Raw genomic sequence first — 24,025 nt, forward strand, 5'->3', positions numbered from 1 at the left:
AGGAAACCAAAGTTTCAGAGAGGCTGAACAGATCCTGCATGCAGATGACTGATGGACTATGTTCAGCAGCAAATTGGATTTGCATTGAGTTTGACCTGAAACCAAGCCACAGGTTGCTTGGAAGGTTTACTGGGTCATTGACCGAGGGAGTTAAGTAAGACTCTCTGTTTCCCTCTCTTGCAAACACACACACAAACTTTACAATAATCAAGTGAGACTAAGTGCATTTAGAGGAACAACAAGTTCTCCTCCTGCAAACTGAAGAGGTCAGTGGAATAAGCAACGCTCGAAGACATAAAGTAGCTCAAAACAAACTCAAATGATCAATAACACAGGTTTAAATGGGACTCTTGAAAAACAGGTCTGGAGTAGAACAAGCAGCTGTCGCTATGGTTAAATGTGCACAAAAGCAGCAACGTGCCGTTCAACAGTCTGTACTGCAGCTTTCTGGTTTTAAAATGCTTCTGTGCAGAACAGGAGTGCAGCATTTGCTACCTCCAACAAGCCCATGGTGTTTGCAAAAAGCATGACATCATTGAAACTGGACGCCCCATTTACAGCAATTACAGCTGACCTGCCCTCTCTCCTCACATCTCTGTCTGGTTCTGCATGTGAGCTCACTGTGAGCCTTACCACACAACCTGAAGGCTGTTCTCTTTGACTTCTTTACTGTTTTTTGTTCTGTTTGCTGCTCTTACATTAAAAAACTGTTCACCTGTACAATATGTTAGTCCTTCAATGGGACACCACTTGTGACTATCAGGTTCTGCAGCCAAATGGGGACACTTTCCAGTGTTTTCATGTGCCGGTCCCAAGTCCAGAGAAATGCAGGGAGCCGGGTCAGGAGGGGCATCTGCCATAAAACTGAAGCCAAATCGTCCAGACGGACCTGAAAAGCTACAGAGAAAACCATGCCATATCAGCATATACTGTTGAGAAAACAAAAGAAAGCCCACCTTGAGAATCTAAGATGATCGGTTAGAAAAATAATGTTTAAATCAAAATTTTGACATATGAAGCTCCTTAGCCAAGATCCTTCATGTTACCACCTACCTCATAACCCATGAGACACGTCGCACGGCCAAACAAGGTCTGCGTCAGGTGCTGTGGAGCTAGAGCACCCTGATGGAAATGGAGAACAATGGTCTGTCTGAATGCTACTACTCGAGTAATCCTTCTCAATCAAGGCTAACTGCTAAAGCAATTAGTAGCTTACTGTTCCAAGATCCACCACCGGCAACTCCTATCACAACTTGAGATTTTAGTGGTGCAACACTATTGCAACACTATGGGAGAGCCATATCACCAGGTCAGAGAGGAGGCTGTATCAAACCCCCAACCACAAATTTGGAACAAAGCCCCAATTACGCTGAGTAAGGCAGCAACTGACCTGAAAGATAAAACAATGTCTAGAATGAACACTAGGCAACCCCGACACCAGCTACAACGGTTAAGTGATGTACCACCTGAAAGTTTCCTGGAAGCTGTAAATGAAGCATTGAGGGTAATTCCTACCACAACCATCACAGACACCAATGAACTGGTTTACACTTCAGCAGCAGCAACCATAAGAGCAACCATAGGAATAAAGAATACCCACCATGGAAGCAACGGTTGCCAACCTCTAGGCAGCTCGGCAACAAGTGAGAGGCCCAGAGAGGGTCAATAAAAAAGCAAGTGCCTAAGAGATGCAGCCAGATGTCCATACCTGAAGGACTGGAAACTGCCAAAAAAAAAGGCTCCTGGCCTCAAGAGGCACGCAGGAGACAATGAAAATATGATCTCTGGTGGAACACCTGAGCTTCGAGGAGAAGCAACCCACACAGGCTGAGAAGGGAATTTCTCTCTCTCTCTCTCTCTTCATACATTTATGTATATATATATATATATATTTTATGCATATAAGTGGTTTTATGATTCATCTTAACAATGATTCAATTCCATAATTGTGGTTGCCGATCCGATTCCCTGACCTAAAATGGATCCAGGACATCTTTAGCCAAAACTCCAACCAGTGTGCCTCAGAGAGAAACAGCTGATACTGAACAGTGCAGGTGAAGTTTTCCACATTCCTTCTATTTCTTCCAGAATAATCAAATGGAATGTAAATATGTGTACAGATAAACAAATAAACAAGAATTAATGGCAAATCCATACACAAGTAATGGCATTGGTTGTTTTTATGTTATAGTAAAATAAACCAAGCATGTCTCAATCCAAAAGGTAATTTTCCAATTTTGATTCAATTATCAGATTATATCATTTTGAGACTATTTTTTAATGGTAGCAGTCGATTCAATCACATTTTGCCTCAGACAGATCGATGTGGTTCGATCCTAAGAATAGTAATCGATTAATTGATTAATTGTTACACCCCTAATAAAATGTTGCTGTTCGCCTTTCAGAGTCGTAAGGAAAAACCCTGTTTTTTGGTTTATGTCGTTGTTATTTTTGTTTTTTTAATTAGATACATTTTCTCTGAGGTTCATTGAAATCGACAGAAAAATGACATTAAGTGTAAACGTTTTAAGACTTGAAGGGATTTAGCAGAAACCACAGTGTGACTTTAATTCTCTACCCTCCTTCTCCAGGGAGCGATGACGTAGCCGCGGCTCAGCCAATCGCTGCGCAGATCGCTGCGGCTGAAGGAAAAACTGTTTGTGTGGCTGCTGCTGCTGCGCACTCCGGTGTACTTCGGATGTGTATGAGCGCGCGCGCGTGCGTGCCTGTATGCAGCCAAGTTGATAGAACCTTTCATTACAACCAGCATCTTTTTGGTCCAGTTGCGAACACGGGACGTTTTTAAGCAAGGTGACGTAAAAAAGGAGGAAAAATAGCTTCAAGTAAAAAACTCTTATGAACAACTTTGCGTCGCGAAAAAAGCGACATACGCAGTTTGACGAAATTTGCTTTATTGTATTATATTTGTTGACACCGGCTAACTCGCTTTACGGTTTGTAAACATTTTTTTGAATGCGTGGAAGAGTTTGAGGACAAAAAGGGATTTTTCTATGTCGCTTATGTGAAGCTAATGAAGTTACAACCGTCCTTTAAGAGACGGCGAATGAAAGGGAAATAATTGGACAGAGGACAAACCATAAGCTAATCAGCTATAAGATGCTAAAGACGCTGACGAAGAAGCTAAGAAGACATTCGCTGAATGAGATACACCCGTTCCAAGTCAAGGTAAGTCGGACTTAGTTGCTGTTAAAGTACAGAATCGTCACTACGGCTGTGAAAAGCAACCATTGAGTGCAGGTTTACATCATGTACACACTGCACATACTTTGGCTCCTTCGTAGTATTTCTGTCAGTACTGTTGTTAGTTTGTAGCTTTGAGCCATAGTCCTCATGTCTGGGTGGCATATTTTGTCATTTGAAAGACTTGCAGAGTAATTATAGATGTTAAAAGTGCACTTAAGTTCATACATTTTTTATTTTTTATGTTTGTTTTCGTACACAGAACTAAAAAAATGTAAATGTGACTTTTTTTTTTAGTTCTGTGTTTGAAAACAAACATAATTGGAGCTGTAGCCCATTGAATTAAGTAAAACAAACAAACAAAAACTATAATTTGTCTGCTGCTTTAATCAATTCTCTCCCAAATCCTGCAATCTTATTGTCCGCTTGGTTTCCACAGCGTCTCCCTTTGGAGACTAGACGTGTCCCCTGCATGGGTCAGTAGCTTTGCTCCATCTGCAACAGTTTTAATGGTAGTCAGTGATATGGCAGCCATTTTGTGCCTGTTTAAAAGCCCGGTGTCCAGTGCAGGGGAGGCGTGTTGGCCTGCTCAGAGTTCATGAGACAGGCAGATGCGTTCTCCTGTAGGTGGTCGTGGAAAGAAGGAGCCGTCAGCTGGGACTGATTGCGTCCTGCATGGTCAGAGGAGTTCCATGAAAGCGGCGCCGCGTTGCAGAAGTGGTTGAGGTGTTTCCTTAGGAACATCAGAACATCCAGTCTGCTGTGGAATCATCACAAGATTCAGCCTTCGAGGATTTACACTGACAGAAATAATGCATTGGACTAAAAACACTTTAGATAATAAAGAAGGCTGTGGATCGTCACTGAGGTGGCGATACAGTTTGACTCACGAACCAATTCAACAATTCACACATCCAACCACGATTCTTACTATTCACTATTTTAGGTTTGAATAGTTGCTTAATGTCTGTTTTTTAATTGGATGAATGAAAATGTAAAAAACATGTTGAACATCATTTAGAACTTTATTTAGAACAGGAGATCAGAATCAACAAAACAAAACGGATAAAAATGCAAAGATTTGAAATAAGGAAATTATATTTGTCGCTATAAAGTTCTCAACTTCTGCAGTGAATAAAACACAAGTGGATCATTCAAAAACAAATCCTGAAAAGGTTTCATGGGGGGGGTTGCACGCAGGGGAAAACAACTTGTAGCTGAGGATGTGAACAGGTAGAAAGGCGGGGGAGGGGCTTAGACCCCCCCCAACAAAAGCTGCGTTTACATGGAAAAAATTAATCGGAAAGAACGCCTGATTGGAAGAAAAATGTGTCATGTAAAAACGCCGTTCGGAATAGTCTGCCCCGATCAGACTCGTTCGGATCAAAATCTCTTTCCAATCAAGATGGGTGGGTTATGCCGATTGTCTATCCGATCGTGTTGCATGTAAACAGTTTATTCCGATCGTGTGTCACTACTTCTCTGGTTTAACGTCACGGATAGACGGTGTGGTGCTCCAGAGAAAGCTTTGGAGCTCAAACAGGACCAACCGGCTGCTCCGCACGACTGAACCATGTCTGTGAGCGGAGCAGCCGGAGTTATAGATTTGTGTTTGCGGACAGGGGGGTGGTGCTTTGTTACGTGCGCGGTCCGGGGGGGAAGGCTTCCGAGCTGCTGCATAAATGTATATGGCAGCTCACTTTGTTTACTGTGGGACTCATTTCCTCTTCCAGTATTTTCAACACTACTGCACATGCCCAAATGAGTTATTCTGACTGAAAGTGAGACCATGTGAACGTTTGTTCTAATCGTAAAAAGGTTTTTCTGATCCCATGTACACGGTTGAATTCTAATCCGACCATTGATCCGATCAAGATATTTTGCCCATGTAACCGTGGCTAAATACATAAAAGTCTATTCAAGGTTGTGGAAAATGGACAAAAGATCAAAAGAAACATCAAGCTCAGAAATAATTAAAATAAATAATTAAATAAATATCCTGACAGCATTTTGAATCAATACAAGTATCGCCAAATGAACTATCGCGATATAGCGGCAAAATGTTTTTTTTTTCTCACACCCCTAGTTTTGCGGCTCCCTGTGCTTTCATTTCTGTGGGAAACTGATCCAGTTGGCTCTTTGAGTGGTACCGGTTGCCGACCCCTGAACTAGACGAATCGTTCAAATGCAGTGCATGGTGGTCTATTTTCAGCATTCTAGTGAGCATTGTTGAAGTATTTTGCAGAGACATCTGGGAAATTTCCAGGACATTGGATTTCGGAATTGTTTATTTGGACTCCCTGATAAAACAGTGAGTGGCCTATATAGTAAGTATTTCAGGAATTCAGATAGGTTAGTCGAAAGCTTTTACTGTATTTTAACGACCATAAGGCGCTTTTAAAAGTCTTAAATTTTCTCAAAACTGTATTATGTTGGGGGCGCCTTATGAGGCGGTGCGCTTAATGTGTTGCTGTGGGGCGTAGAAGAAGACTGCATGAGAACGGAGGAGGAAGGTGTGGGCGTGAACACCATTGTTTACAACATGGCTGAAGCACAGTTTAAACTGCAAGCTATCAGCTACATGGAGGAACATGGGAGCAGCTGCAGAAAATTCAAGATGAATGAATCCATAGTTCACAAGTGGAGGAAGCTGGAAAACGAACTCCGACAAGTAAAGATGACACCGTTCTGCGGGAAAAAGGCGACTGGAGTGATGGATTAATGATCAGCGATCAACTTGGAGAAGCTTCTCTGCAGTCACCATTCGACTGAGGGCAGTAACGGTTCCACTTTCGCTTGATCGCTTGCCGTCATTTTTCCATCCGGGCGAGGAATATGGTGCCGCAGCAACTTCCAGCGGATACAGTGAAAAGCTGTCCATCTTCCGCTCATACTGCAGTGAAAAGATCGCCGACAAACACCTCCAGCCCAGACACATCACCAACATGGACGAGGCGCCGTTTACTTTCAACATCCCGGTGAGTAGCAATGTTGAGAAGAATGAGAGCAGCGCGGACGGATACGCACCACGGGGCTGGAAAAGTTGGCTTTTATTGTTGTGGGAGGCAGCGGCGGGCGAGTTAGCCACACTTTGTGAATAGATTGTAGAAGCTTGGGCTAACGTGTCTGCTTGCACTGCTTTCAAAGTGCCGAAAAGCCGGTATCATCATTCAGGAGGAGCCACACGGCAACGAGACGGACTCTGACAATGACGAAAGTAGGCCTGCACAATATACCGCAAATTTATCGTTATCGCAATATCCAGCTCTGCAATATGCATATCGCAAAAGACTGCGAATATCGCAATAAATTGTAAACCCAAATTGTGTTAAAACAATCTTATGGCAGCTTGACGCATTTAACGAATCAAATAAATCCCTTTTTGCTTTGACCAATCAGATGGACGCCTTCCCATTGTTTAGCAATCAGATGGAGGCCTATTATGTTAGATGTTTGTCACCTATGTCGATGAGGGTCATTTGGAGTGCAATTTAAACTGTTGCAATGAAATGGGAAAGATGTTTTTGGCATTTTTCTATATCTTTATATACCGCAAATTATATCGTTATCGCAATATTAATCTCTAATATCGCATATCGCAAGTTTTCCTCATATCGTGCAGCCCTAGACGAAAGGGAACCTGGCGTGTTTGATAGAAATTTAGCGCGCATTCCGTTTGTGTTACTCAGTTACGGAGAACAGCAATAAAAAAAAGGTTTCCTCTAAAAGAACATAGACTGGTTCTTTTTTTAACCCGCTCTGGAGGCTCTGAGGGTCCGAACGGGGACGTGAACCCCGAAGGAAGATCCGCCTTCGGCCCTGGAGAGGGTCTCCCCTGCATCTTCCGACCACGGTCAGAAACGTCATCGCAGGAAAGGTTCAACACTAGCATGCATGTTTTACCGGTATGTTTTATCGTGCCCGAACCCTAACACCCGGTGCGCCTTTTGTATGTGTATGTCGAGAAAATACGGTGCCTATTTATCACATTTATCAGGAAGGTCTTTGAAGTGTTACAGGACGTTTTGCTCTAAGATTTAGGTGGAAATAAAAAAGATGTAAAGGGATCAAAACAAGTTTAATGGTACTTTTTTCAGCTGTTAACCCCGTATGGTCTCTACTTTGAGCATTTACATGTAAGGCAGTTTTCCCATGAGATACGGAACATACAAAGAGTAAATTAAAAAATTCATTAGTAATGTCTTTATGTTTGCCCTTATGTTGCTGTAATCCATTACAAATATAATGCAGAGGTTGGATTTTAGCTTTGTTAAAAGCATATGGGACATCGTTGGATCTGTTGAGAACACATCCTTGACCCTAACCACAGTTTGTGGAGCTGCAGCATTACATTTGCAGACTGTGCATAGCGTGTTAGTACTGTGAAGTCAAAACGAGCTGCTTTACTACGAAGATAATGCAACAAAACTGTTTACAAAATACCAAAGAAATGTTTCTTATTTTAATGTCTTTAATTTTAAATGCTCCTCAGTGTTTACTAAAATTAATAACTAGTTTATTTACGCGGATAAAAATAAAAATAGAAGTTTCTGAATCAATTATCTCTAGTTTGGAGTCTTTCTTCATTAATATCTTCATATTTGTTGGCAGTATACACAGTTATACTTGTTTTACATAAATTTTTAATAATTCTGTGACATTATTTGAAAGCAAAGAAAAACAAAACAGGCTTACATCTCCATGTTCTACCTAATTAGTCACACATATGTGCAGAAACTAATTTTAGTCAAAAAGGCATAGCAAAGCGTCCTGTCTTGTAACACTCCTCTAAAATGACTAAAAACATATCCAGATAATATTATCACTGACCTCGGCTTGTGCACTTTTAGCTACAAACAGTTCAAATGATCCTTTTTTAGTTCGGTAAACAACAAAATGCATCTGTCTACGAAAAGATTTGTGAAATGGATTTGCCAGACCCTGTGGACTCTTTTAGTGTGGGAAAGGTCTTTCCTAAGTCCAGAAAAGTTTCATGTCTGAATGAAGTTTATCCAGATTTATTCTTAACCATTTATAGATTTGCACAGCATAAAAGAATATTGGATTAAAAGGTGTTGATAAGAAAAAAAAGTCCTAATCATGTTTTAAATCTTTGTTTTTGGAGACTGGTTCACTTTTTTTGGGGGGGGGGGTCAAGAAACCTCACAACCTCATGAAGATTGAATCTCAACTGCTGACTCAGAAAAGCAGATCAAGGACCTTTCTGACCTCATCTGTACCATTGTGATGGCACAGATGAGATCTGTACATTTTGAGACAGAAGCCCGATAATAAAACAGCTGACTGTCTACAGTAGAAATGTCACGAGAAACAAAAAACAGCACACCAGGAGAAAGCTCTTATCAGCTGATGTTTTCCTGAGCGGTCCCTGATACACATATGTAGACATCTTGGTTGGTTTTCCCTGGCATACTGTCCACGGCGTACCCCTCCTTCACCTGACAGCATTCCCATAAACCGCGCGTCAAAGTCAAGGCCCGGCCCGCCAAGTAATTATATCCGGCCCACCACGTCATTCTTAATTATTAACATAAATGGCCCGGTGACATTTGGCACTGGTAAAATATTATAGTAACGTTGGAGTAAGGAGGCTGAAAGATCAGTAATCAGGAAGTCTGGCGTACTGTATGGACCACACAATGTTATACGTCACATGTCATCATCCTCTCCCCTCCTCTCACTCAAGGTGCAGAAAGAAATAAACATAACAGGATAAAATAACTAAGGGCAAAGCAGAGTAAAACGGCCAGACAACAAAACACATAGACAGAAACCCACACTTTAACCGCAATCCACCTAGACAGGCAAAGGGAAGGGCCCAATCCCAATGTGTCTGTTACATTCACTACATTTTAGCTACTAAGGTGAGCCAGCTCTTCAACTGTAAACTATCCTCCATCGAACTAATGATAAAAGAAAAACTTGTTCACTAATCTGTTCTCTAAATGTAATTTATATCAATGACTTGTAATCATTTTAGCCTCAAAATCACAGTATTTTGCGTGTTTCCTTTCGAATTGCGTTGCAGATTGCGAGGTGAAAGAACACACGGAGTGTAGCCTGGATTGCTCAATCCCTAACAAACTGGTTCATCGCGGGTCTTTAGTTTGCTCAGCGTATGATAATAATAATGTAATTCTTTATGAACTATTTATACATTGTAGACATTTTTAATACATGTCTTATTTCCTTATAATATCTATTTTACGTTCTTTGGTGTTTTTATCTGACATGAAGCTGCACTGAAAAGACAGACGGTGATGCAGGCGGTAAAACAGCGGCGCTTTTTCAGTAATAAATAAATGATAGATCATTTGTTTATGAATGTATAGACGTTTTTTGGAGGATTTTTACTGTTGGTGTTGCACAAAATTAATCAAACACACCGAATAGAAATGAACTCTGTCCTAAAAACAATGCCAGGAGTCCAGCTCTGACAACACGAAAGTAAAGAAAACAGATCTGATTTGATTCTTCTGAAAATCAGATATTTTATCGATATTTCCAGGCTTTGTTTGTTTTGTTCTGCAGCAAGTTCATATTTGTATGATTTTGACAGGATATATTTTTATGGAGACCAAAATGTTTTGGGACAGTTATGAGTTTATTTTTTTAATAAAAAATGACAAACGAGTAAAGAAATCTGAAGTTTTTCATTTTAATGTTTACTTTATTTTGGCGCCCTGTTTGATTGAGTTTGACACCCCTGCTATGAACCCTCAAAATTGAATTGATGGAAGTTGATTTATATATAAAGTAAGTGTAATTTACATTTAATTGAATCAAGTTCTGGAGCATTTTCAGACCCTCCATCCCTTGGCACCCACTTGGCAGAAAGAAATAAAAACGTACAATCAGTTGTCACACTTGGGTGTGTAAAATTTGTTCTCTGCATGTGACCCATCCGTTAACCCCCCAGTTCAACTCCTTCATGCTGAGTGTGAAGCAAGAAGGTATTGGGTCCAGTTCATAGCCTACAGTTTGACCTGACCAATTGATTTGAACCCACAACCTCCTAGCCTCAGCATGGACACTTCACCACAGCGGGGCCCACACTTTTTTGGAATGCAAGCTTGGGGTTACTGCCCCGAGTGCTCCAATTACCACAAGCACCACTGTCACCTTGACCTTCCATGCTTTTTCAGTTCTTGCCTAAGACCCTGGTATTTCTTCAGTTTCTCAAGCTTCTTCTTCTTGATGTTGCCATCGCCTGCTACTGTCACATCCACCACAACGGCTTTCCTCTGTTAGTTATTCAGTATGTCTGGTTGGTTCACCTTTACCATCCTGTCAGTCTAGATCTGGAAGTCCCACAGGATCTTTGCCCTTTCATTCTCTGCCACTTTCAGAGGTGTTTCCCATTTTGACCTTGGGGTTTCCAGTTCATATTCTGCACACATGTTCCTGTATATTATTCCAGCCACTTAGTTGTGGCGCTCCATGTATGCTTTGTTTAGAACAATACTAGTCATGGCCTGGAATTATGCTTCAAAATCACTTTATTCACCATCAAATTTGACAACGTCTACTATATCTTCAGTAAAAAATACTATGTTTATGTACTAATAACTCAAAAACTACACAGAAGGAGTACTGAATGTTACTTCTGTGGTGATACATAAATAGAACAAATATGACTCTTTAAACAGAGAGCACCGAAGATTGCATTTCACGTTCTGCTGTGAACCATGTTATGGGGGGGGACATGGCATTTTCTAAAGTGCGGCTGGCTTTACCACGGTTGAGCAAACGGTGGCCCCGGTCCGTGGGCAGGGCTCGAGAAGCACGTGATTCTGGACACTGCCAGGCGCCGTGGCAGGTCAGCAGGGTCAGCCGCAGCGTCTCGGACTCTCTTCCAGTCAATTCAATTCAATTCAATTCAATTTTATTTGTATAGCCCAAAATCACAACAACAGTCGTCTCGATGGGCTTCGAAGTAAAACATGAAATCAAAAGGATCACGAATACAAAGAGTTCAATAGAAAAATACTAAAATGAACTAACAAACTGACTAAGCTATACTGGCATCCCTGCCCTTAGACCCCCCTTCGCGGTAAGGAAAAACTCCCAAAAAAAACGGATTCCGGAAAAAACGAAGAAACCTCAGGGGTGCCCACATGAAGGAGGGATCCTCCCCCAGGACGGACAGGCGATTTACCAGAAATCTTAGAGAAGAATTAACTTATCTAAATCTACAACTACATATATAAAAGTCCAGCAGACGAGCTTCATCCAGCCGTGGTTGTGGGGACAGTCAAAGGCGCGAGTCGAGCCGGAGACAGGAACCACAGCCAGGTGTAGGAGCAGGAGCAGAGACGAGGTACTCGGTCAGGTACAGAGCAGAGACGAGCCAGAGATGAGCCAGAGGCAGGATCCACAGCCAGGTGTAGGAGCAGGAGCAAAGGCGAGGTAAACGGTCAGGAACTGGAGCACGGATGAGCCAACTGGAGTCTGGAAGCACTCCCACTCCCCAGGAGGGGAGAGGAAAAGAGGGACAATACATGAATCGCACTGCACCAAACAGAGGCATGGAGAACTAAATGATAAATTATGATCAAGAATAGAGGAGAGGAAGGGTAGAAGTAAAAAAGGAAAGAGGACAGAACCCCAGTGCACCATAGTTACCCCAGCTTCAACTTCTAGCAGCCTTTTAAAAGAAATAGTTATTATTAAGTTTAATTTAAACAAACTAACATTAAGTTAAATAATCTCTGAATACTAACTAGTCTGACAATAAGCCTGTCCAAAGAGGAATGTTTTCAGTCTAGCTTTGAATGTAGAAACTGAGTCGGCCTCTCTTACATGAGCTGGGAGTTTATTCCATAAGACAGGGGCTTGGTGGCTAAACGCTCTACCTCCAACCGTACTTTTACTAATTCTAGGAACCACAAGCAGTCCTGCATTTTGCGAGCGAAGTGTTCTGATTGGTTGGTAAGGGACTATGAGGTCCTTAATATAGGACGGGGCCATTCCATGTAAGGCCTTATAGGTTAACAGGAGGATCTTGAACTTAATTCTAGAATCAACTGGGAGCCAATGGAGCGAAACTAACACAGGAGTGATGTGATCTCTTCTGCTGGTTCCAGCTAACAATCTAGCAGCTGCGTTCTGAACAAGCTGGAGACTTCTTAAGGAACTCTTAGGACACGCTGCTAACAAGGAGTTACAGTAATCCAGCCTCGACGTAACAAATGCATGGATGAGTTTTTCAGCATCACTCTTAGAAAGTATATTTCTGATCTTAGCAATATTTCGCAGGTGAAAAAAGGCAGTTCTACATGCCTGAGATATGTGAGCCTTAAATGATAAATCCTGGTCAAGTAAAACCCCAAGGTTTCTAACTGTGGAATTGGGGGTTATACTTATACCATCCAGGGAGACTATCTGAGCAGACAGAGCATCTCTGAGGTTTTTAGGACCAAGTATAATGACCTCAGTTTTTTCTGGGTTCAAGAGGAGGTAATTAATTGTCATCCAGGTCTTGATGTCACTGATGCAGGCGTTCAGTTTCTCTATCTGGTCATTCTGGTCAGGCTTCATGGATAAATACAACTGCGTATCGTCGGCATAACAATGAAAATTAATGCTGTGTTTCCTGATTATGTTTCCTAGGGGTAACATATAAAGCGTAAACAGGATCGGTCCCAAGACTGAGCCCTGTGGGACTCCATAGTTGACTCGAGTGCACTGAGAGGAATGGCCATTTACATTAACGAACTGATACCTATCAGACAGATAGGATTTAAACCACTGGAGAGCAGATCCTCTGATCCCTATGTCCTGCTCTAATCTATGGAGTAAAATACCGTGGTCGATAGTGTCAAAGGCAGCACTGAGGTCCAACAGGACCAGAATAGAAAGTAGTCCCTTTTCTGAGGCCAATAACAAGTCATTAGAGACTCTAACTAGTGCAGTTTCCGTACTGTGGTGAGGTCTAAACCCCGACTGAAAGTCTTCAAAGTGGCTGTTGTCCTGTAGGTGGCAGTAAAGCTGCTTAACTACAACTCTTTCTAGGATTTTAGAAATAAAGGGCAGGTTTGATATCGGTCTATAGTTGGCCAAGATGCTAGGATCCAAACTGGGCTTTTTCAGAAGAGGTTTAACAACTGCATATTTAAAAGACTGTGGCACGTAACCCGTTTCCAGAGAGGTATTTATCATTGTTAATATGGGATCATTAATTAGGGGAAAAGTTTCTTTAAAAAGTCTAGTGGGAATTGGGTCTAACAGACACGTTGAGGATTTGGAGGACGTAATAATTGATGTTATTTCAGCTTGATCTACAGCAGTGAAGCAGTCTAATGTTACAGAGGTTTCTATGGATGCCTCCATTTCTACCGCTTCAGCCTGTTCTGGGCTGATAATAGGAATAACTTGATTTAACTTATGTCTAATATTTCAGTCGTGGACACACACAGGCCAGCCGGGGCTTAATAAACCTGTGGGCCGAATTGGTCCTCCGCTGAGGACTCTCCGCATAGCGGGGCTGGCAGAAGCCCAACTCAGCGCCGGGAGAAGACAGGAAGAAAGAGGAACGTGCACTCAGTGTAGTCAAACACTGACGTATGTTTCAGAGGATGTTTGATTGGACGTCCTGCATCTCAATCAAGTGGCGGATTTCACGATAATGATAGGAGTATTTGTTGACTGATTTAAAAAAAACAAAAAAAAACTTTTTTTTCAATTTATATTTGATGGCCCGCGATCAACCCTCACATCGACGTAATGAGCACCCCTGCTCTACCATTGAGGTTGTAAATAACAGAGACCACCCCACAAGTTATGTACCAAGACTTTAACAAATGAAAACATTTGATTGTTTTGTTTTTAATCAATGAATGTTGTACACAATTTTAAAGTCTGGTCCCAGTTTATTTTGGGAGTTGGTTTGCACATATCTTGCTTTGAACTGGAGCACAGGTTTGATTCAAGTCCTCTGAGTCCAGAAGGATTATTTATCAGGGTTAAGACTGCACTAAAAGTCTTCTGTGGTGCAGCAGAAGCTGACTATGATGTGAACCACCAGAATCCACTGTTGTGTGAGAGAGCAGAACCAGTCATTTTTACAGAAGGGGCTTGATTGTTCTGTTGGTTTGGGAGTTGATTTGTGTGTCAGATGAACAGAGTAAACATTCGCTGTGACATCACCATTAAATTAGCTTAGCACGCTGCTCAGTGACTAAAGGGACTCCCAAATATTTTATTCAAAACGACATCACCTTGATCATGTTTTTATTATTCTTGCTCTGCAATGTTTTTAACATGTTGCTTATTTTCTTTCCTATTCTTTCCATTGTGCAATTTATTTAAGGTGGGTGGAGTGCTCCTGCCCCAGGTGGAGGAGTTTAAAAATTTTGGGTTCTTGTTTGCGAGTGAGGGAAGACCAACAGGCGGATTGGTGCGGCCGCATTATGCGGACGCTGTATCGGTCCGTTGTGGTGAAGGGAGAGCTGAGCCAGAAAGAAAGCTCTCAATTTCCTGGTCGATCTTCGTTCCAGTACTCACCTTTGGTCATGAGCTCTGGTTCATGACTGAAAGAACGAGGTCCTGAATACAAGCGGCTGAAATGAGTTTCTTCATGAGGGTGGCTGGGCGCTCCCTCAAAATGAGAGGACAAGGTTTGTCACCTGGAGAGAGCTCGGAGTGGAGCCGCTGCTCCTCCACATCAAGAGGAGACTTGAGGTGACTTGGGCATCTGGTTCGGATGCCTCCTGGACACCTCCCTGGGGAGGTGTTTTGGGCATGTCCCACTGGGCGAAGGCCTTAGGGAAGACCAAGAACACGCTGGAGAGACTACGTTGCTCGGCTGGCCTGGGAACACCTCGGGGTCCCCTCAGAGGAGCTGGAGGAAGTGGCCGGGGCGAGGGAAGTCTGGGCATCTCTGCTCATTTCAAAGTGGGGGAGCGACTGCCTGAAAGGCGAGGGCTCCCCTAGTTTTAAAATGAGTTTTTGGAACACATAGAAGATTTTTATCAGTGAACCTCAAGGAACGTGCTGGAGTGTAGAGAGTTAAAAGGTCAGAAATATAGATCCGGGTTTGTCCGTGCAAGACTCTAAAAACTAAAATCAAAATCTATTCTAAATTTAACAGGAAAAATAACTAAACCATTTTCTTTAGGTGACATCACTCACACAACCTAGTTCTCTTGTACAGTCAGTGGTTTATAGGTGTCAACAAACACATTTTTAAAGGATTTTGTTTTTTATTTTTTACTGCTTTTAAATCACAAATAATTTGGGAGTTACTGTGTACTTACTTTCCAAACGTTGCTGGACTGTAATGGACGCCAATAAATACAGGGACTAACAGATGTTCGTTACTTTAGACGCTGGTATCTATGAAGATAGTCATCATCATCATCATTTGCACCCCCCCACATAGAGCTGTGACGGTGTGGGATTTTTGATCACCGCTGTGCGTGTTGATTCTTCTGCAGTGGACGCTCTCTAATTGCACGCGAGGTTTCACCTGTGCTCTCTGGTACAGACATCTTCTCAGAATATTATATATTACCCAGTAATAAACAGACTGCAGGCACTTTGTCACCTTTCTGGTAGCCATGAAGCCTGACACCCATGAAGAAGGTGGGGCAGGAGGCTCCACCTTTATTTATACAGACACGTAACTTTGCGCTGCACAAAATAGTTCCTAAACAAAACATGTAGTGAAATTCATGGGAATCTAACAGTGCGCGCTCATTTTTGGCGTTACAGAGTGAAGGAGAACAGTAATAACCCTCCCAATCCCCCCCCCCCCCCCCCCCCCCCCCAATATGTGTAAGAAGAGGGAGAGAGAGCTGCGGTGCAGGGAGTGAAGGAGAACAGTAATAAAAGGTTTCCCCCAGACACCCTTGAAGTCTGAACACAGGACTAGCAGAAAAAGTAAATTATCAGCAAAGATGAATGTTTTTAATGTGTTTATTATAGTTCCAATCACGCACCATATACACAGTGATGAAAGTCTTCCGGGAATTCCCGGAAATCCGGGTTTTTGAGCAAACCGAACGTACTTTCCGGGAAATAAAGACCTGATCTCTACGGACAAATCGCTTTCCGGATTAGAAAATGGTCTGAAATCAGCTAATTTTAGCTTTATTTTCTATATTTCTCCGCAGATCGCTTCCTCTATGGTCGTGGCCATCTTTCGTCTTCCCGGCCTAATTGACCAATGACGGGACGTTTTAGTTGCTTTCGGATGCGTCGACGGGTCTGATTGGCTCTGTCTGCACCACGTGGTCAGCGTGACTTGCTTCCCTAGAGACCAAAACTGGCGGACCCACGCTAAACTTTCACAAACACATCTGAAGAGTTTGCGATCAAATTTGTGTTAAAATAATGGCAGGCATCGTCATTATTGAGCGTGGTCACGACCTCAGTTGTGAGAAGACGATAAAAAACAAATTGAAGTGGTCTTGGCTGGAAAAAAAAAAAAGATTTTTAAGGTAGTGTAGGTCAAATACTTTTTTGTTTAAAATAATCTCAAAACCACATTTTGAAATAATTTCAATTTTAGTTTTGAGTTTCAGTTTTTATTTTGAATACATTTCTCTATCTAATTTATTTGTATTTCCTAATTACCATGATTTAGTTCAGTATAGTTAACATTAATTATAAGTATTTGATGGTTTGGACCCGCACTCCCTTAAAAAAATGTTTACAATGTTTAGTTTAGTTTGTATGTTTGTTTTGATATTTCCCAGATTACTTAGTATTGGTGTTAAAGAATTGATGTATTATGTTATAGAATTATAGTTTAAAGCAGATCCCATATTTTGATGTAATTATAGTTTGAGAAAACAGTGCAAGTGGATGTTGTACATCAGTCATTTCTAAAGCAGAAATAATGTATAAATAACTGAGGTATTTTCATAGAATATCATAGTTACTGGTGTTCTTTTTGCCATTTGGGGCTTTGATGTTACTATATTTTAGCAATTGTATGTTTTGCAGCTTTAAGGAAAAGCGTAGATTGTAGGATTGTGTTACTTTGAGCAATTTTCCAAATTCTTTTTTAGGACCAGCAAGTCCTTAATGGAGAGTCAAACTAGGGGTTTGAATGACAAATCATGATGCTCTAATTAGTCTTAGTTTCTTGATAAAGAAGTGAATAACTAGTTGCCAGAATGCACCAGAATGCATCTAAGACCACGTATTTTTCCAAAATTTCGCTCTGTGCCCGCCATATCGCTCAAAGAAAAGTTCAGGGATTTTTTCCTTGCCTGACTTTCATCACCGTATACAGAACTTTCCAAAAATAAAATAAAAACGTGTGGTGATGCGGTTATCATCACACCCCTACACGTATCGGAGAACGGCACAAGCCGATGGGTGATATTGAAAAGACGGCTGCAGAAAAAAGTGCAGACGATTTCCTGGTGAATGAATTTGGAAAAAGGCCTAAAAGAACGGCTTTATGGTAAACCTTGTTCTTGAATTGAGACTTCAGTCATCTGATTAAACCATGTGGTTGGTGGAAGTATGGCAAAAACAGTTTGTTTTAGCAAAGCATGCCAAAACAGAAGATCATTCAATGTGATTTACCAGGAAAAACTCTTATTTCCCTTCCATTTATACAAAGCCCCAAATATATCAATATAAGTACTGGCTCTAAAACGCATAATTATGAAGACACAATCTTAAAAGTTTTTTTTCTCTCCAAGATTACAGCATGAGGTGTTCCTTTAGGGAAAGGAGGCAGCAGTTTTTGCTGTGAGTTAAACTAACATGCTGCTGTTGAACTACCACACAGTGAGGTCAAAGATGACTCACTGCAGAAGCTGCTGATTGTTGTCTCAAATGATAAAATAAATAGAACAACTGGGTAAACTCTAGTGATCTCACGGATCAGTCAACCTCCACTTTATAATGTGTCTCAGACTGCAAACAATTGAAATGATAAGTTTGTAATTATTTACAAGCTTCATCTATCCGTTAGTGGTCTGCTGTTAGGTATCTATATCTTCATCATTTTGTACGTCTTCTAATGCGGCTGCAGCTTTTCCCAAAGCAGTTATTTCTCTGTGGATTTTTCCTGCTGTGTTCATGGAGTGACACAGTCCAGTATGAGTCTGCTGTTCTTTAAATACAGACTCTTTAATTTAATGAAATGCTCTGCAGCTCATACCAAAAGGGAAGACAGTTTACAAATATCCTTCAGATTATAAAATGCCTTCCACTTGTTGCTCTATTTGTTAAAAGTTCTACCCCTGACCTCCTTAAAGTGCCACTCCATCATATTTTGATGTATTTTTAAAACGTTCCCTGTGGTCGTTTAATGATTGTCATTTCTAGGGAATATCAAAAAGTCTGTCATTTTCTTTAGTTGCTGGAGAGCCGCAGCATTGTAGTATCAAAGAAATTGGTCTCTGAGGTTTGGGCAGGACCCTAACCCGATTCCCCCCCACCCCATTGCTGAGAGCGTTCTGTTTACACTTTCTCCTGCTAGTTTACAGCCTCTCACACCTCCAACCTAACAAGGCGAGGAGTATCAGAGCTATCCAGCCGTACCGTTTTGAGCCAGACGCCAACACAAACAAGGAAAACCAAGATGTAGATGGATCCAGTCGTCTAGCAGTGGATGCATCAGAATAGAGCAGAGCAGGGAGCTTGCAGCCCACCTAATGTATTTTCTATGTTTTTTACAGCAATTTTTGTCTACTTCTGATTCACAACAATTTGAATAAAGAAATACTCCGCAATACAATTTTAATGTCTTCCATCATCAGAAAAATGCTACAATATGTTAAAAACTCCAAATAAACACCATTTTCATTGGAGTGAGTCTTTTTCCTCAAAGCTCATACAGACTTCAGTAGTGAAATTATATTATTGATTTATAGTTTAAGTGAACAGCTTCTATTTCTTTAAACTGTTTTTATAATAAAAAAGATTTACATTGGAACAAACAGGATGAGCTGAACCTTATCATGCGTTTGTCATGATTTGGTCACAGGAACGGCCATCCAGGGGAATCATGGAGCAGTCTGATTAAAATAGCATGTTGCTTGTGAAACTTCCAGGGACATTTCCTCTTAAAACGATTAGGATGCCATCTTTTGGCTCATTGGGATTTGGAACCCTGGCTTATTTCCCCTATTTTTCACACATTTCGTAGAGCTTCAGAGAGAAGAAAAGGTGTATGTGTGGGTGTGCGGAAGGGAGGACACTTTGTGTACGCAAATGTGCAGACATACACACACATGCAGAAGCACAGATGGCAGCTGCTCAGTGAAGCCTCTGAGCGGTAATTACTGTGTGTTTGGCGCATTATTTAACTCTTAGCATTGCAGTCAGCAGGATGTCTGCATTCCTGCTGCTTTAAAGGAGGAATTGATTTGGAAGAGACGGGCTGGTATAGGTCTTTGGAATAAAAGTGTGATTTGATGACAGTAAATCACATCTTAGTTTTTGTTTCTGTTTGTTGGAGAAAAATGACAAATAATCCATTTGGATTCATGATTTATGCAGTTTTATGGAGTTCTATGGGGAAACCAAGTGGTTTCTAACAACTTTAAAACTTTCCTGAAATATCAGCAAAGCATCAAAGTTTGAATAAGATTAACTATTTTTCTCTTTATTTGGTTTTCTTGTAATATAAATAGCAGTTTTAGAATACATTTATTTATATTCCATTTTACTTTTAGGCTGGTTATTTTATTGGCAGATTTACAGATATTTTATTGTTCCAGATTTTATCCCGAATTTTGTCTGTGACAGAATAAGTATAAGAAAAGGTAAAAAAAGAAACTCAAAAAAGTTCTGAATTTGTTGTGTGGCTATGATCTGTAGCAGCAATAAGCGACTTCATGTCTCTAGGGATTAGATTTGTCCAGGCCAATCAGAAACAACAAAAGCTTTAATGAATGAAAAACAAAAAAATCAGCAGGTCTCTTCAAGGCCTGGAGTTACATTTTGCTGGTTTAGTTTTAGCCACAAGTGCCTTTATGGGTGGATATCGGCTTTCTGCGGCATAAAACGGCCTAACCTGCACAGACACATGTGGCCTGCAGGAATTATCATGTTTGTAGACCACTTGGTGAGCCCCTAGAACTAAAGTGTTCATACTTGTTTTCTATGGGCATGCTGTGAACAACAGGTTGTAGTTAACACTTATACAACACGTTAGGGCAAACATGAGTGAAGTAATAATAATAATAATTACAATTCATTTTATTTAAAAAGCACCTTTCAGGACTCTCAAGGGCACTGTAGAAGTAAAACACACCAAAAGATTCCTTTTAGAGACTCAGAAAGTAGGTGAGAGTGTGTTGTATGGAACCTTCATTACCCGGACAGTGTGTTTGGGGTCGTTGTCCTGCTGAAAGATCCAGCCACATTTCATCTTCAATGCCCTAGCTGAGGGAAGGAGATTTTCACTCAGAATCTGACCATACATGGCCCCATTCATTCTGTCCTTTACACGAATCAGTCGTGCTGCTCCCTTTGCTGAAAAACAGCCACAAAGCATGATGTTTCCACCCCCATGCTTTACAGTAGGTTTGGTGTTCTTTGGATGCAGCTCAGCATTCTTTCTCCTCCAAACACGACGAGTAGAAAAAAGTTATATTTTGGTTTCACCTGACCATAGGACATTCTCCCAACCCCCTTCTGGACCATCCAAATGCTCTCTAGCAAACTTTAGACGGCCTGTACATCTACGGGCTTTAGCAGGGAGACACGTCTGCTCTGCAGGATTTGATTCCCAGGCGTCATAATGTGTTACTGATGGTAGTAACCTTTGTTACTTTGGTCCAAGATCGTTCACTAGATCCCCCGTGGGGTTCTGGGATTTTTGCTCCCCCTTGCTGATCATTTTGACCCCATGGAGTGAGATCTTGCAGAGAGCCCCAGATGGAGGGAGATTCTCAGTGGTCTTGTATGTCTTCCATTTCCTAATATTTACTCCCTCAGTTGATTTCTTCACACCAAGCAGCTTTCCTGTTGCAGTTTCAGTCTTCCAGCCTGGTGCAGGTCAACAATCTGGTTTCTGGTGTCCTTAGACAGCTCTTTGGTCTCCAAAGTGGAGTTTGGAGTGTGACTGTTTGAGGTTGTGGACAGGTGTCTTTCTATAGATAACCAGTTCAAACAGGTGCTATTAATGCAGGTAAGGAGTGGAGGACAGAGGATCCTCTAGGGAAGAAGTTGCAGGTCTGTGAGAGACAGAACTCTTGATTGTTTGTAGTTGATCAAATACCATAATTTACTAATAAATGTTTTAAAAATCATACAATGGGATTTTCTGTTTTTTTTTTCTCATTTTGTCTCTGATAGTTGAGGTATAGCTATGATGAAAATTACAGGAGCTTCTAATCTTTTTGAGTAAGAGAACTTGCCCTATTGTAGTTTCGACATGATTGACAATCCTACGTTCCATTTGTATGACATTCTTTAAGACGGGAGCAAGACACATCTGTGCTCCCTTTTTGTTCCTCTAACTTGTGCTGTCCAACAGGTGAGAAAAAAAAAGAGCCAAAGGCATCTTGTATTGGACATAATTTACTTTTACAATAGGGGGTTATAAATCTTTTGACACACAAGGTCTATATTTGTATAAACCCCTTTTGTATGTGAGTCTTAACTTTATTTATTTAAAAAAAAAATTTATGGATGCGTCTACCCAAAAATGTCAATCTACACTGACCAACTGTTAACACTTTTTAAAGAAAAACCTTTCTAACATACAGATTTTTATAGACTAAAAAAAATCAGCAGAGCAAAACACAGCAAATGCAAGAGAGGACAACAGGAATGATGAGCAGTTCTTTTACATGATACCACAAATTTGATTTTCTAAATAAAACAGCTTCTAAATAGTACTGTATAGTAATACATATATATTCGAGCAGATTAAACAACTTCTGCTATTTCTGAATGTCTAATATTGTTTTAAGACTACGCTATGTCAATATGTGAACTGCTGTCAGTGAGACCAAGCCTTTATAATAAAGCTTGAAAATAAACAGATGCCATTTTTCCATCCTTCAGTCAAGTTGTCATGTTTTACACTCGCAAAGTTTGATAAAACACGTAAGACAAAATTCTCTTTATAAGACAGTGACCAAACAACAGTGTATCTGCAGTCAGAAGCAGCTTCAGATCTGCTGTGACCTCTACCAGAGATCTTCACATGTAACCACCTAGAAGGGCTCTCTTGAAAATATGAGAAAATTAGTTAAACGTCAACTGCATTAAAAAAAAAAACATAGAAGTGAGAAAGAAATCCAAAAATCCAAACTAAATATAAAAAAACTCCAACTTCATTAAAGGCGGCCGTGCTGCAGTGGAGGGGCGGTCAACCTCCAATCATACATTGCGGGTTTGATTCCCGCCTCTCCCATGTGTGGTAGTGTCCTTGGGCAAGACACTGAACCCCACCTTGCCTAACATCATGGTTGGCGCCAGTGTTTGGCAGCGGAGCCTCCATCAGTGTGTGAATGTGTGTGTGAATGGGACTGTGGCTGTAAAGCGCTTTAAAGGAAAGTAGAAAGTAGAAAAGCGCTATAGAAGTATACACCATTTACCATAATCCCTTAATAATGGAGATGTCGCCAGCGACAGCTAAACAAACACGCTTTTTGACATACTCTTTGAACGTTAACACGGTCAACGTAAATCAGCTGATTTACAGTGAATACGTAAGCGCTTCCCTACTGTACAGTGTTGCATATCAGCTCAAGGTTACGTTTCTCCACTTCAGAATTAGCTGGAATTACATTAGTTAACTCTTTCGTCATATTCAATATTTCAACTAATAATTATTTTAAATACCATTTTATTGATTGTGTTTTATTGTCAGATTTCTTATAATGGAAGTGGAGAAGGAGAGAGTGATGATTCTGAAGGCGAGAACCAGGAGCTGGCACAGATTGACCGTGGTGAGTGCACAGTGCCACCCGACAGATTATTCATCTTACAATAAATTGAAACTGCATGTTTAAGCATCATGCGCTTGCAGACAACCGCATTAATTCTGTTTGAAGTTTATGCTACATGTTTACTTTGACATTTCCTGTTCTTTAACTCTTCTAGAGAGAAGAAGAAATTGTGGCCTCACGCCTTTGGCCACCAGTCAGCAGCACAACCAGGATCCTGTTTCACCCGCTCGGTTACGACGTCTCCGCCTTCTTTTAGACGCCAATTTGGATCGGGATTCTTCAGAGGAAGAGCTTGAACGAATCAGTCGTGGGGAAAACAGAAAGTGGGTGTCCTCTCTCCCACAGTGCCACGGGGACTACCACAGTAGCGCTTCCAGTGATGAGGAGGTGCGAAACCTCTGTTGTTGCAGGTCACCGCCTGCTCCTTCCAGACCTCTGGTGGAGTCCAGTGCCTGTTGTGCTGCCACTCCCAGCCCCGTACTCTTTAGTTCCAGCCCGCCACATAGCCTGAAGCCACCCCCAATGAGATTTCAGCTTCAAGTAGTAAAGCCGGTTGCACGACCGATTATTCTGACCCATTTTGACCAGACAGCACCTTATAGAAGGTATCGGCACAGCTACGGTGGAGAGCCAGGAAGACCGAGCCTGGATCTGGAAAAAATGCAACAGGTCAGTTGTTCTTTTTGTTGGTTTGTTTGCATTGATTTTTACAGTGTGCACAGGTTTTAGGGCATTAGTCCCCATCACACAAGTCTTTGCATATCTTTAGAAATAAAAAAAAGTAATATAATAAAAAGAAATTGAATTATAATTAGTATTTCTACTGATAAAAAAATAAATCAGTAACAAATATAGGGCTCCAGAAAAGTCTTCTATCCACGGCATCTGTCAATTTCTGTATTTGTAGAAAATCAGCATTGATTACGGCT

At 41.2% G+C, this 24,025-nt stretch overlaps 1 protein-coding gene across 2 annotated transcripts in view; it reads left to right on the forward strand.

Moving 5' to 3' along the window:
• Positions 1 to 2,663: 2,663 nt before the first annotated feature.
• LOC101169158 overlaps positions 2,664 to 24,025 on the forward strand; it is a 36,504-nt gene continuing 15,142 nt past the window's right edge. Inside the window, exons 1-4 of one of the 2 annotated variants that reach the window (XM_011490801.3) lie at positions 2,664 to 3,186; positions 23,018 to 23,096; positions 23,251 to 23,419; positions 23,507 to 23,765. In XM_011490801.3, the coding sequence (XP_011489103.1) occupies positions 3,118 to 3,186; positions 23,018 to 23,096; positions 23,251 to 23,419; positions 23,507 to 23,765 (576 nt within the window). In that variant the 5' untranslated portion in view covers positions 2,664 to 3,117. Of the gene's footprint in view, positions 3,187 to 23,017; positions 23,097 to 23,250; positions 23,766 to 24,025 lie in introns of both variants that reach the window. The other variant, XM_011490800.3, reaches the window with a different exon arrangement.

Source organism: Oryzias latipes, chromosome 22 (assembly GCF_002234675.1).
Source record: "Oryzias latipes chromosome 22, ASM223467v1".
Classification (NCBI taxonomy): Eukaryota; Metazoa; Chordata; class Actinopteri; order Beloniformes; family Adrianichthyidae; genus Oryzias; species Oryzias latipes.